This window comes from Sturnira hondurensis, unplaced genomic scaffold (assembly GCF_014824575.4).
Source record: "Sturnira hondurensis isolate 20B ecotype Veracruz unplaced genomic scaffold, ASM1482457v3 Scaffold0006496, whole genome shotgun sequence".
Lineage (NCBI taxonomy): Eukaryota > Metazoa > Chordata > Mammalia > Chiroptera > Phyllostomidae > Sturnira > Sturnira hondurensis.
In genome coordinates this window covers 19,596,084-19,611,114 of record NW_028079127.1, presented here as the reverse complement: position 1 = coordinate 19,611,114, position 15,031 = coordinate 19,596,084, and the positions used below count along the sequence as shown (strand labels likewise).

Genomic DNA, 15,031 nt, shown 5'->3' with positions numbered 1-15,031 from the left:
CCCCTTCTTGCAGCTTAGGTGGCACCTTCTCCAGGAAGCCTTCCTAATGCAGGCAATGTCAGGTCCATTTCGGGGTGGCTCACAGACCCCGTGCTGCATTCCACCTCAGTATAGTGCATTCTGGATACCTGACTCACGCCCGCCCCCCTTCCCAGTGCCAGATTCCCCTTCTCCTCCAGGCTGGGCACCTGGTGACATGCTGGGAGGGTACAATGCCCGAGGTAATGTAAAAGGCACTCCCTTCTCTGACCAGAATTGGCCCGGAAATGAATAAACAAGTGTGGAAAATCATGGCACAGTTCCTGTGCTCCACGGTCAACATGTCTAAAGATAGTCATGAGGGCAAGACCGAAAGGAAACATTCTCCACCTGCAGCAGAGACGGTGGATTTCCATGACCTGTGTCCTGCCCCAGGACACTGGGGAGCCCTCCTTAATCACCCTGTCCTCCCCTTTGCGGGGTGGGGTGCAGCAATTAACAATTAGTTCTCTGCTGCCACCATGTGGCCAAGCTTTTGGCTGCCCCCAGGTCCGTGTTTTCTCACAGGCAGCCTGTGGTGTTGGAGGAGGGGTCCACAGGAGGGTCCCCCACTTTGTCCCTCTGTGCCCCCACCCCTTCTGCTTGCTCTGAGGAAGGAGAGGCAGGCAAGCCCTGTGGGGGAAGTCAGCTAAAGGAGCCTTGCAATGCCCAGTACAAGTCTCCACCAAGGTGAACGCACAAAGCCTGGTCCATACGTGGCTTACGACCTGCCCAACTGTGCCTCATCTGTCACCTTGAAGGAGTGCTAGCCACCTTGCCTTCTTTGGGCTCTCACTCCCCTCTGAAAGATATGCCAGGGAACCAGTGCCAGCCTCTTTCTCCAACCCAGAGAGACATCCTAGCGCCAGCAGGGACCTCTATGCACAGGAGAAGAATCCCATGACTGCAACTTGAACACATTCAGTGGCTCCCACTGCCAGACTTACCGGGAGTCTGAGAACCCAAGGCCTTGAAGATTCCTCCTACTTTGCCGTAAACCAGTCACACCAGATTCTTTCCCAGGTCCTTCCCATGGCGATACTGGCTCCTCCACTAGGAACATCCTCCCTGTCTGTCTGTGGCCCCTTCCTTGATCCAGATTAGCCCTACACTCCCAGGTGCCTACCCTCCCAGACATACACACCCAACTAATTGTGACCGCCCCTTCTCACACCCGCCCAGAACATACGCTGAATTGTAGGGAAGCTGAGAGCCCTACAGGGATCAGGATGGCCAATGGGGGCACCTTGGCACTGACCACCGGCCAGAACACCAATAGGAGTCAGCGACAGCTGGCCTGGCAGCACCCTGGCCCCAGAGGCAGTGGCTTGGAGCCTTGGCCAGGATCAAGGGGAAGAACAGAAGCAGGAAACAGGCAGAAAAGAAGCCCAGGGTATACGTGCAGGGTGAGCGGCACCCACCAAGCCTCTGGCTGCCCGGGGAAGCTTTGGGGGTCTAGGCAGAGGACCTGCTGCCACACCTGCCACGTCCAGTCCCAGCTCCAATCATGCTGCCTGACAAAGTCCGAGCGTGGGGAGGACGACTTCAAAGAAGCGTGTTCCGGCCTGGCGGACGTGGCACGAATGGATATGTGGTGTTGATCTTAATCTTGCTGTCTCTTGGTGTTCTAACCTTTACCTGTCTGATAATTTAGAATCTCCTAGAAATGCTGACCATTCTCAGAACTGAACAGCAACTAAGTCAGGCTGAGAACAATATCACCTTGGCCTTTCCCCAGAATAACCCCTCCTTCCCTGACCTGATTAAGCAATTGTAGGATAAGATGATATCAGCTAGTAGGGGGCCTGGAATACCCAAGGCAGCCCCCTTAAGTAAGTCCCGAGGCAAATCCCCTCTAATGAAATAGCCCCTGAATGTCTAAAGTTGTTGGAATCACAGCCCCTCCTTTACCTCGAATAGGGATATATATCTATTAGAATTAGACAGGCAAAGAAATAGGAAAAGCTAGTTAGCTATTAAGCATGTAGAAAACAGTTACTAGAGAAATAGAGTTTATAGTACACAGAGAAATATTTTAGACAGAAAGATAGATAGCTAAGTTAGACATTACAAAGGCTTATAATGAATTTCCTAACCTCTGCTCGGTCTAGCGTACCTGTTGTCCGTGACAAACTCTGAGAACTTTAATAAACAGTAAGACATTCAAACTGTGTACATAGAGCTATTTCAAATTGTCTGATTAATGGTTCTCCTGGTCAAAATAACTTTTGTTTAACATAACTGACACTATGGGAACTTTCGTACTTTTCCTGGTTACCTTTGTATTGATTTTTTCTGCTTAACTGATCATGCTATGCACCTGTAAATGTTAATCACTACCAGAAATGAAAATATAAAAACCTGCTTGTACTTGCAATAAACGGAACAGTGCTTCACCTGCCTTTGAGCTGTGTAGTTGCCTGTTACCCAGCGCCGATGCCTATCCTCACCTCGAGGGACCCCTGGACCCTGCTGCGGCTGGACCACGGCACACACCCATTCAAGTATGGCCAGGGTAGGGCCAAGGGCAGGGGCTCTGCTGCCATTTCCTGGGACAGTACGTGGAACCATTCCAGGGCATACTTGTCCCGGGCCACCCACACAGGCGTGTTCTGGAACATGGGTTAGTCTTAGTGGCACAGCCTTCTCGCCTAGCTCTTGGAGACAGCACGAGCGTGACTTGTTCCACAGTCCGAAGCCCAGTCAGTGGATGCTGTTCTCTGATAAAGACCTGGGTCCCTCGCTCTCCCCACTAACGAGATGGTTAAGTTGCAGCGGAATCGGGAGATCCCCCCTAGCAGCAAGGTACAGGCTTTCTGCACTATGCTTTGAGATCGGCCCAAAGAGGGTCTCAGGACAGAGTGATTGAGGCTGGGACATCATTGCTGAGCCTCCTGGGGCTCCCAGTTGTACCAGGGCTCAGACTCTCCCCAGCTGACAGTCCCCGTCTTACTTAGCTCTGTCCCTGCCCAGCAATCAATGAGCAGAGCCACAGCCAGGGCTTCCAGGGTGGTTGCATGGTCCTTTGGGGTACATGGATGCAGGCCCCACCTAGGAGTGAGAAGGGAGGGACCAGGACCTCGGACTGAGTATGGGAATGGGGCTATAGGGGCACAGCCAGCAGGGTGCAAACCTTTACATGTGGCAGGACTTCACCTAAATGGAAACAGCTCAACCCCAGGGTCCACCTCTGAGCTGATGCAGTTTGATGCTATTTGAGGGAGGGAGGAGGCGGGCTTACGTGTGCATGTGCCCCTGTGCATGGGGAAGCATGTCAGGGACTGGGGAGGAGGATCCCGTGTCTGCGCGTGAGAGTGGGTAAGCAAAGGAGCCAGTGACAAGGCCTGACGAGTGTTTACCCCAAAGCACTTTAATGCACGCACCACAGTCCCTGCCTGCTGCTTGGGCAAGAGAGGCCAGCTCTTCCTGGAGGCACCCATGGCTTGCACAGCCCAGCGGGCTCAGGAGGGCTGAGCCCACGCACATTGCCATCAATACGTGAGTGGCGTCAGGATGAAGAGGCGGTCTTCTTCCTTGCGGATCCAGCGCATCAGCTTATGGATGGCACTGACGGCTGACGCCTTGGTCCCCAGGGGGCTGTAGCACATGTAGAGCTCAAAGGCACCTGTGACCTGAGGGAGGGGGCACAGGGTGATCATCTAGGTTAGACACCCCTTGTGAGCCCTGCCTGGAACCCCGACGGAGCTCAGCTCATCCCAAGGCTGCCTTACCCAGGCCAGGAGGTTCTCGTTGGGGCCTGTGTAGTAGATGGTCTTGAGTGGGCGGGAGGCGTTGTGGGCACGGCTGTGCAGGTACTGGTAGAGGCCCAGGAGCCGCTCCTGCTCCTCCTCACTGGTGTACGGGGCCTCAATCTCAGGGCTGGAGACGGGGAGTGAGTTTGCAAAGGCATGACTTTCCTCACCTTTTCTGGAGATCTGGGAGCACCTAATCCGAACCAAGGAGGCTTCTCCAAATGCTTCCCCAGGGCAGGGCATTGTTTCCCCACACAGGAGACCCCCCAGGACAGGACAGGGCTGGGCTGGGCTGGGTCCACCCAGATTGGAAGCCTGTTCTCCGCCCCCCAAGTTCCTGGCATCTTTGGTGATCCTCCTCTGGAGAGGCCAATCTGAGTGGAGGCGTCTCAGACAGAGTGAAGGTGTCTCAGACAGAGTGAAGGTCTGAAGTGAAGGGAAGCTGAGCTGGGAACCCTTTGGACCCAAAAGGGCTAAAGAGAGTGCAGAAGCTGCCACATTTGGGCCCAGCCCTTCTGTTGGAGGAGGAAGGGGAGGAGTTCTGAGTCCTGGGCTGGACCAAAGTGACCCCTAAGGCAAACTTGCTCCAGGGCAAGGGACCCAAGAGACTTCTGCTCCAGCGTCCTCCCAGCTTCTTTACCCAGGCTGTCTGGGTAAGGAATAGAGAGGCGTATACCCGTAGAGAGTAGGGTGAGAGCAAGGAGTCTGGGTGGTTGTATCAGAGTAAAACAGACCCAGCATGTCGTCTTCCCTGGGTCCTGGTGGGTCCTCAGCTTCAGCACTGCATCATGGCTCAGGCCCCACCAGCCCCGCTCCCCAGTCCTCTGTCTCCCTCATGCAGCATACCCCATGCCCTCCCTCACCTGGTGAAGAGTCCAGAGCTCTTTGACTTATAGAGGAAATGACGCAGGTCGGGGATGCCCACTTGGGCAACACTGTAGTAGGGCGTGCGCAGTGCCTCCCGCAGTGCCACATGGGCTCCTCGCCTCCGCAGGCGCTCCTGAAAGCGGCGGCGGCAGTCAGACACTGCGAAGAAGTCCTCACGGTCGGTGGAAATGAGCAGCAGGCAGAGGTCGGTGTCTGGCTCCAGGTAAGAGATGTGCGCATGGAAGAAGCCAGCTGCGTTGAATTTGGGCAGGCACACGGGCGTCCAGGCCTCGCCTTCGCGGAAGGACGAGGAAGAACTTATGAGGTTGAAGAGCAAGTGCAGGTCGATGGGGTGCAGGAACTGGTCCTTGCGGCGCACGAGTGCCACAAGCTGGTTGCGCGCCAGCAGGATGGAAAAGACAAGGCTGCGTGCGCGCGCCTGCTGCAGGCTGACACTCACAGCATCGCGCACGGCAGCCGCCAGGGGCAGGCAGCGTGCAGCCCCCATCAGGAAGCTGGGGTCTCGCGCCATGAGCTGTAACAGGTTGTCAGTGATGCGCTCGGAGCCCGAGAGCAGACGCCGCAGGTCATAGTTCTGCTTCTGCTGGAAGATGTGGCTCAGCTGCGCGCCTGTAAGAAGGCTCAGGATCTGGTAGTAGATATAGAGCAGCTCCTGCGCCAGTTCCTGCGCCGACTGCCGCGTGCGGGCCACAGCCACCAGCACCAGTGGGCTCCGACGTACGAATACTACCTTGTAGCCATCTGCGGGCGGGGTGGGGGAGTGGAGGTGGGATGTCAGCTTCAGCCCCTCTCCAGGAAGCCCTCCCAGATTGGCCTCACCCAGGTATCTCTGAGCCCCGCCTCCTGGCAGCTCATTGCCCTCCATATCCTCTCCGCCCGCCCCGCCCCCAACAGCTCTGCACACAGTAGGGGCTTCGGGATGATGAGAAAACCAGCAGCTCACAGCCCTTCTTCCCTGAGGGATGGGGGCCTGTCCCTGAAACTTGCTTCATGGACTGGCACCAGCAGAAACTCAGGAAGCACTTCAGAAAAACACACATTCCTGTGCCAAATGGCAAGAGCTGGGTGGGGCTCAGGACCTCAGTCACCACCCCTCAGGCTTCTCAGCCTCTCCAAGTGCAAAGCCCATATCGGAGCCACCTTTGGCCCTTACAGCAGCCCAGTGAGGCAGTCAGCATGGTCATTCCCTGCTCACACGAGGACCTGAGCCCAGTGAGTGAAGGGCCACCATCCGCCACACAGCACGTCCCATCCCTCTTAGGCTCAGGGAGTCCAAAACCTGCTCTGAAGGAACCTGGCCAGGGGAGCCTTCCAACCCCCCTCCAGGTGGCTCACCTGCATGGATGGAACGAATGGCGTTCTTGTCAGCTTCCAGGAAGGACACCAGCGCCACCATGACACCCATGGTGCTGGAAAGTGCCTCCTCTGACCCATAGCGGGAGTACACGGGCTTCCCCGCCTCGCTCAGCACAAAGACATGCTTCTGGTGCAGTCGCCAGGCCTCAGCAGCCTCCTCCTCAGCCCCCTCATCTGTGCCCTCCGTGGGGGGCTCTGCGGCTGGTCTCCCGGCTGCCCTGGGGGGCTCTGCCCAGTCCTCAGAGCTTCCTGGCAGCATCTCCTCCTGGAGGTCTCGGGCCACACCCGTCAGCTGGGTGCTCAGCTCACTGAAGTCCTGGCTGATCTGACGCATGTCTGCTGGCAGCGGTGGCGGACCCCCGGCACCTTCCTTGGGACTCTCCCCAGGAGCTGCCCCATCCTCCGATTCAGTCAGGTCCTCGTAGGAACGAGCATGGACGAACATGGCGCCCTCCTGCCCTGCACCTGCCAGCCAAAAGCACTGACGCTTAGAGCAGCAGCCGCTGGCAGGCCACCTTGCCAGCAAGGTTTCTCATCCACGCTCTAACTTGACTGCCTGTCCCGATGAGGTAAATTACTCTTCCCTCTGCTACTGTCTGTGACAAGTCACGCCTCCCTGAAACTTACAGGCCACCATGCTTCTCCTTTTCACGCGAGGAATAAGGCCCCAGCCCCCGATGGCTATGGGGGCGGCTGGTACCTGCCCACCTCTCCCACTCTCAGCTCATAGCCCTTGTTCATCCCAGTCACACTGGCCTCTGTCCATCTGCCCTGTGGACACTCGCACCACCGCTTACCTACCCCAGGACCTCTGCATCTGCTGTCCCCTCTGCCTGGAGGGCACTACCACCTCCTCGCATGGCTCGTTCTTTGTCAACTCTCAGCAGAGATGTTAGTTGTCTCCTCACCTGACCACCAGCCCCAGGCACTCTATCATATCTGCCCTTTGAATTCCTCCTCAAATAACTAACTCATCAGTTATTGTCCTTCTTCCTGATTACGATGGGGTTCCCACCCCCACCCCCCGCCAAGGACAGGAAGCTGGCTGTCCACTGCTGTGTGCCCAGCACCTCACCCATGCCTAGAATAGCTCCTGTGCTCGGTGAGTCTCTCCCTGGAAGAAGGCGCCTCGGCTGCTCGCCCACAGCTCCTGACCCGCTCCAACGAGTGGGCCCCATCAGCCTGTGACTCTCCCCAGGGACCATGTCCATCTTTCTCTTCCGACTCACTCTTTGACAGAACAGTTCAACAGGTTTATTTGGGTCTCTGTTAGGAGTTGGGCACTGAACCAGGCATCATGGATACACGGGTACAACTGCTGTGTACTCAAAGAGCCCTTGGTCTGTGGTTGTGCGAGATGCGCCATACAGACATTAAAAAAATAAAACAAAATGACAAAATAACCACTGTTCTGTAAAGAGCTTGGTCAGAGCAGGCCTCACTTGTGAGGAGGTGACCCTTATGCTAACAGCTGAGTGGGGAGGAGCCAGGCAGGTGCACTGTACACACAGGGACTAGGAGGAGGGCCCACGCTGGCAGCCAGACAGCTCAGGGCGAGCGGGCCAGTGTGAAGGGCCAGGAAGCTGGAAGCAGGCTGGGCTTGGCTACCTGTGGTACCCTAGCACCCGACAAACACCCTGTGAGTAGCTGAACACACATCCATGAGTGAGTGGGAGCGAAAGAGTGGCTGGGAACCCCCTGACTGTCCTGGAAGCTGCTCCAGCTCACAGCTTGGCACACCCTGACCATACCTGGCTCCATTCCCTGGGCCAGTCCTGGTGTGGGGCTCTCGGCTCTCTCCACACTCTGCCCATTGGAAGGAGCCAACGTGCCGTCAGGGCATTCGCTGCTTCTCTTCCTCTGCATGTTGGCAGCCATTCCTTGGGCTCTCCTGCAGGGCAAACAAAGGCATCGTCCAGGGGAAGAAGGAAGGTGCTTTTGGCAGGGAACACAGGCATAATTAACAGTGGTTAAATACAGGAAAGTGAGTGTCCCTCACCCGGACCCAGCTAGCTCAAACCTCAGGGGAATGGGCTCCAAGAATTCCCCTCTCAAAAATGAAGTATGTTGTTCTTTTCCTGATCATAAAAAGGAAGAACTGATGTTATCTATTCATTGTAGAAAACTTGGAAAGTACACAAAAAGTATTTTTAAAAAGTCATTCTCCCACGCAGAATCTTTCACTGTTCACATTTTAGTCTGTTTCCTTCTAGTCTTTTAACAAAATGTACATAAAATGTAAATCTTTTTTATTTTACAAACCGATAACATCAACTAACACTCATTGATTGCCAAGGCAGCATGGGTGTCTTAGAGAAGTCCTGCGTCCAACACGGAGTCCCTGGTCTCCCCATTGAGCAGCCTTCCCGCCCAGTGTTCTCTCCATCTCGGTGAAAGACAATTTCACCTTTGCAGTTGCACAGTGAGGAATCCCAGCATCATCCCTTGTGCCTCTCCTTTCCCCACACCTCATATACCAAACCACCAGCGACCCCTGTGGGCTGTGTTCCAGGATACAGGCACGCCCCACCAAATGTCTCTCTACTTAACACTTTCCCACCTGACACCTCTTGGTTTTTAATGCCCAACCTTGGTAGCCAGCTTTTTATTCGGTTGCCAGTGAGCCTCCACTCCTGGCATGCGTGCCTTTATGCACTCTCCTCTCACTGCGCAGGGCGGATCTGAGTAACCGGTAGGATAATGTGAAAGTGACACGTGACTTCTGAGGCTGGGTTGTAAAAGACACAGTGGCTTCTGCCTCGCCCGCTTGGCTCACTCTCTCTGGGTGCCAACATCAGCCATGTTGTGAGGACACGAGCAGCCCTACAGAAAGAAACTCATGGCCAGAAACTGTGAACCTAAAAACAGCCAGCACCAATCATGTGAGTGAGTGATCTGGGAAGCAGACTGTCTCGGCCCAGTCACGCCTGCCGATGACTGCAGCCTCACGAGACCCTGAGCCCCAACCATCCAGCCAAGCTGCTCCCGAGCTCCTGACCAACAGGAATTGAAGTAGAGGATACATAGTTATTGTTGTTTTAAACTGCTGAGTTTTGGGATAATTTGTTACACAGCAATAGATGAATAATACAATAAACAGGTATTGATTCAGCTTCTGTTTATACAGAAAAATGTGTATTTACAGCATCAAAATTTGATCTGTATTTTTTAAGATTTCATTTACTTATTTTTAGAGAGCGGGGAGGGAGGGAGAAAGAGAGGGAGAGAAACATCAACTGGTTGCCTCTTGCACACCCCCAACTGGGGACCCGGCCTGCAACCCAGGCACGTGACCTGACCAGACATCAAACCAGCAATCTTCCGGTTCGCAGGCTGGTACTCAGTCCACTGAGCCACACCAGGGCTTGGTCTGCATTTTTAACGAAGTATGTGTATTTAAAACCTCAGATTACATTCCAAACAGGCCAGATGGGAGATCAGCAAAGGGGGCTTACTTGCACCATGTCTGCTGCAGGTGCTGGAAGAGGCTGTGAAACTGGATCAAAGCAATAAATGCTGCCTGGATCAGGTGGAAACGTTTTAAGCAATTTATATCCCAACACTGTAATTTATCGGGCATATATCAGGTATGTATTTCCCCTGTGTTTTAGTGACATTTTAGAAAATTGAGGATCTGGGTTGATGAGGGAAGCATTATAATTTTTTCCCATTTAAGATAACAGGAAACAGACACTAAGTTAGTAGTTCCAGACGGACTGTTCAATTTTTGTGGAATGGATTACTGATGCTAAGAGGATAATGTCCAAATCAAGAATCTGCCGTGACTGGTGTGGCTCAGTGGGTTGGGTGTCATCCTGCGAACTGAAAGGTCACCTGCTAATTCCCAGTCAGGGCACAAGCCTGGGTTGCCGGCCAGGTCCCTGGATGAGCACGTGTGAGAGGGAAGAGATCTGTGTTTCTCTCCCTCCCTTTCTCCCTGCTTTCCCCTCTCTCTAAAATTAATTGCAGCAACCCTTTGGTTCACAGGCCGGCACTCAATCCACTGAGCCACAATAGCCACAGCCAACCTGGTTTGGTTTTATTTATCTCAGTTTTCTCATCTGTAAAATGGAGACACTGATGGTACAGATTCATTAGATTGTGGAGGAGGAAATGAAATAATCTGTGTAATCTGATTGCCTTGGTGCAGAACAGGCACTGTAGACTCAGCTCCTGCCATTCACGCAGCATGATTTTTCTTAGCATTCAGACCATGTGTGGTTGTACTTACACATGGACCCATCCGCTGCTCTCTGCCATGTACATCAGTCCTTTGAGAGTGTGCTCACTCTCAAAATCAGGCCCAGAGTGAACTGGCCTGGGAAAATGTGCTTCTGACCTTGTGAAGCCAGTTGGGCTCTGGCCTGAAGTGCCCCACCTCGATATTGGGCCAAAGAGCTGTCTCTGGGACTGGGGTTGGGAGTTCCTCCAGGCTAGCTGGCCACTCATGGGCCCCGGATTTGCAAAAACGGACCATTACTCCTCTGCTCCTCCTGAAAGTCTCTCCCAAGTTGAACTCTTTGGTCTGCCACATGTTCCTGCTCTGTAGCCTTGCACCTCTGGCTCAAAGATCCAAGCAAGGTCGACAGCAGCTAGCCCGGTGTCCCAAGGGCCCACTACCCACTGATCCCTTCTGGGCTTCAGGTGACTGAATCAAGCCTGGCTGGGTGGTACCCACACACAGTGGGGGCAGGTTCAGCTGGCCGGGGCTAGTAGAGGCCTGCCACCTGAGATCATGCAACATCTCAGCATCTCCAAGGTCAATCCAGCAAGAAGCCCCAATGAAGCAAACAGTTCTCCGGACACTTATCCTGGAAACTAGGCAGGGAGCTAAGTGACTAACAACAAAACCCACCCCAACCCCACTGGAGCCATATAACCTGTGTAGCTGAGGCTCCTGGGAGGCTCAGCCTGAAGCAGTTAAGCAAGAGAGGTCTCTTGGAACAAGTCCCAGATGCTCCCTTGAGGCGCCTCCTCTGGCAGCTTCTCTAGAAGCCCCCATGGCTTGCTACTTTGCCTAAAAGTGCTCTGCAGTGACAGCAGCAGTGCCACCAAGAAGGTTGACTCAATCAGCCCTTCTAGTGTGCCTGCCCTGAAGCGGGGAGGACCTTGCAAAAGCCCCTCCCTACTGATTCCCTTTTCCTGCTTAGATAGTGCTCCCTGTAGCCTTGACTCTGAGGAGTGGCTTCCCAGGAGGACCGTGCCAGGACCTAAGGCTGGGTGCAGACAGAGCCAGGTGAGGCTGTGCTGTAGGTGCTTCAGCAGGATGCCTACTCCATGCTGAGGGCATGGCCTGATCCTAGTCACCACTGGTAGCCACTCCCCTCTCTGACAAAGGCTGGTCGCCTTCCCCTAGAACCCAGAAAAGGTGGTTCCCCCAGTTCACAGGGCAGCCCAGTTATCTGAGCCAGAGCACGCTTGTAAACAAAGCACCAAGCTCCAAGGCACTTTCAGGAGCTGCCCGGAGTCACCTCTACCGATCTTCTGGAGGACTCTGTTAGCGGAATGTGTGCATTGACGGGCGGGTTCTCCTTGGCCACTGCCCCCTACAGGACTTTGCCCTCCCAGCCAAAGGATGGGTTCGAGGCCTCGCCTTTTGTATTCCCCAGCTGGGGGACAACCAGCTAAGGGACCCCAGAAAGAACAAGTCCTCCTACCGCAAATGGCAGCCTAAACGGCAGGACACCCCCAGCCCTCCCGTCTTCAAGCCCCTCCCTCCAAGGATGACAGCTCTCCAGTCTCGGCGCCCCCAGACCACGTGGGTTGGCAGAGGGACTCACCTGTTTCTCCCGGGGATCCAGGACGCACAGAGATTGCAGGTCACTGCCCTCTGCCAGACCCCCAGGAGGGTACAGGTGTCTGGCCGGGCCCGGACTGAAGGCGCAGGTTCGCGGGGCCACGACACCCTGCTGACACAGACATGGCCACTTCATGGGAAGGGGAGGACCACCTCCCCTTCCCACCGCCCCTTGTCCGGCCGCTGGCCCAGGAAGACCGCCCTAGCCCGCCTCTCCCGGCAGAGGCCCGGTTCCAGCCGCCTGGCCCGGTCCCGCCCTCCCCAGGGCTGCATTATGGGAAATGTAGTCCTCAGCTCACGGCCGCCGGCAATGCCTCGGGTGGGGAGGCAGCGGGTAGAGTCTAGGCAGAACCCAGGGCGGAGCACAATCCCGGCAGGGGCTGTCTCACCCACACCACCTTTTCCTGCGTCCCGGCCAGGTCCAGCGCCTCCTCCGAGCCCAGTCCTGAGTGAGCAGAGACCCAGACACCCCGGCCCCTCCGCCCCAGCCAACTAGAGGTTTATTGCAAGGGAAAGAAAGAGACGTTGGTGTTGTTTCCTTCACTAATTGTAGAAGGACAGTGCAAGTTTGGGGAGCTTTGTAAATGTCATTAGTGGGCTCAGCCACACTGGCTGTAAAGACTGCAGGCACATCAATTGTTGCTAAAAAATGTTTTTAGCCACGCTGTTTTATTAATATTTTTATTTTAATCATGTTTTAATATAATAGTATGGCCCCAAAACAGCAATTCTCAAACTGACTGCACACAGAACGACACGGGGAACTTCAAAAAGACAGTCACCCCTGGACACCACCCTTAGAGAGTTTGGTTTGATTTGATTGGAATGGGACTCAAACAACAGTATCTTTTTTATTTTTATTTTTATCATTCTTTAAACCATGTAACATTTTGAATTGCATTTTTCCACAACAGTATCTTTTTAAAAGCTTCCCAGATGATTTGCCAGGGCAAGGAACCACTACTACAGATTTTGTCATTTCCTAGATGCAGAGCAATAAACGCAAGAAAATATAAAGCTTTCCCAAACGATCTTACCTTTGGAGAACAGTCGAGAGATATAAAATTAGGGATTCACAACAAGACTGCTCACGTTTTCTCTGAAGCAATTCAATCACTTTAGAGCCTTGTGGTTAATTCACTCGAGGGTTCTGGGATGAAGGGGAAGTCTGAAATTGCTCCTTCGACTTTCCTTGCTGTTTCAAGCAACCCAGGGCAATGGTTTGTCCCCATGTCAGTCCTGCCCTGGAAGTGCAGGAGAGCTCTGCCCTGGGCTGCTCTCGTGATCTCAGGTAGCTGACCTCCACCACACTGGCCTGTGGTGACATGGTGACAAAGCTGTGGCCTTTTACCAGAGATGACTTTACACAAGGCTATTGGAACCTGGCACATAATTCAAGGGACACTTTCTCCTCCCTTTTGGGTAAGAGCATGTGAGAAAATGTCCAATGCCTCTGGAGAGGAGAGAGGAGGAGGGAGAAAGAGTCTCTCCAGGTCTCCACAAGTCATTCATTATTTTCCCTCCTCACTAGCTCAGGAGTCCAGGCTCCCTCCTTTAGAGCAAATATCATTTATACAGTTTTGCTCTCATTCATTCTGTCATATTACATTGTAAGAGCGGATTCCTCTTACGTTCTCTGGTTGGTACAGGAATATCCTGGCTATACTCCATTGACCAAAAATTGTACCCACAGAGAATTGATCCGCATAGGAGATACATCTAAAGTTTTCTAATATACCTAGTGAGTCTCCTTGACAGTCTTTGCATTGCTCTAGGGGTTTCTTTGAGTCTCACTCTTGCTTTCAAGCACATCAGCTCCACCAGAACGCACCACTGCTGGATACCACTACTGTCTAGAAGGAGAGCATCTACTTTGCCAAGCAAGTGGCCATATGCTTACCTGCTGTGCTCCTGGCTAAGACTTGTGCCTAGGACACCCTCACAGAGCTGCTGACAAAGAAACGTCCAACCCTGCAGAGACTCTTTGTCAGAGTGTGAGCCCAAACTGATGACTGTTGCCAGGAAGGAAGATCTCAAATGCTCCACAAAACGACAGTTTTACAGTTTCATTTGTGCATTGTGGAATGAAGGAGGGAGGGTAAGGAAGATTACACGAAGGTGGGAGAAAGCAAGGCAGATATTGGATTATGAAATAGTTAAGATTATGTGCTCTTTTGAGGGTGGTTAAGGCTCATTTTAAACCTGATGCATGAAAACAATGGACAGGGCTTGCCTAAGAAAGATAAACCTTTTACTAAATATATATATATATATATATATATATATATATATATACCCCTATTCCTTAGGCATGACAACCGCCATGACCTGCCAAGTTAGGAATTTATGATCAGATCACCTTGGGAGGTTACCTCCAATAGAACCCCTTTTTCATCCACAGAACAAACCATTGTGGCTAATTACTAATATCTTTTTTAATTAAATATTTTATTTATTTATCTTTAGAGGGGAAAGGAAAGAGAGAAGGAGAGAAGGAGAGAAGTATCAATGTATGGTCACCTCTCATGAGTCCCCTGCTGGGAACTGGCCTGCAACCCAAGCATGTGCCCTGACTGGGAATCGAACCGCGATCATCTGGTTCACAAGCTTGTGCTCAATCCACTGAGCTACACCAGCCAGGGCTAATTACTAATATCTTTTAAGGTTGTTATTTAAACTTCATTTTAACCCACCTATTGAATTATATTTGAACATTGGGACAGCCTCTCCCTTCACTTTTTGCCAATAAGATTATCAAGAAATAAATCTTGGCCCTGGCTGATGTGGCTCAGTGGATTGAGCACGGGCCTGTGAAACAAGGGGTCGCTGGATCGATTCCCAGTCAGGGCACATGCCTGGGTTTCAGGCCAGGTCCCCAGTGGGGGACATATGAGAGGCAACCACACATTGATGTTTCTCTCCCTCTCTTTCTCCTTCCCATCCCCTGTCTCTAGAAATAAATAAATAAATAATAATTTTGTTTTTTAAGAAAAGAAAAGAAATAAATCTTGGCCATTTGGCCCTGACTTACGTGGCTTGGTTGGTTGGGTGTCGTCCTGCAAAACAAAAGGTTGCCAGTTCGATTCCTGGGCAGGGTACATGACTGGGTTGCAGGCCAGGTCCCGGTTGGGGCATGTGCAAGAGGCAACCGATGGGTGTTTCCCTCCCTTCCCCTCTCTAAAACTAAAATAAAATAACACCTTAAAAAAAATCCTGGTCA

At 52.9% G+C, this 15,031-nt stretch overlaps 1 protein-coding gene across 1 annotated transcript; it reads right to left on the bottom strand.

Moving 5' to 3' along the window:
- Window positions 1-3,368: 3,368 nt before the first annotated feature.
- Window positions 3,369-12,062, bottom strand: MON1A (MON1 vesicular trafficking associated A). Its single transcript, XM_037049681.1, has 6 exons — window positions 11,795-12,062; window positions 7,766-7,905; window positions 5,994-6,479; window positions 4,634-5,399; window positions 3,750-3,897; window positions 3,369-3,650 (listed from the first exon to the last, which is right to left on the bottom strand). Exons 2-6 carry the CDS (start codon window positions 7,890-7,892, stop codon window positions 3,510-3,512), a joined length of 1,668 nt encoding a protein of 555 aa, XP_036905576.1. The 5' UTR covers window positions 7,893-7,905; window positions 11,795-12,062; the 3' UTR covers window positions 3,369-3,509.
- Window positions 12,063-15,031: the final 2,969 nt, after the last annotated feature.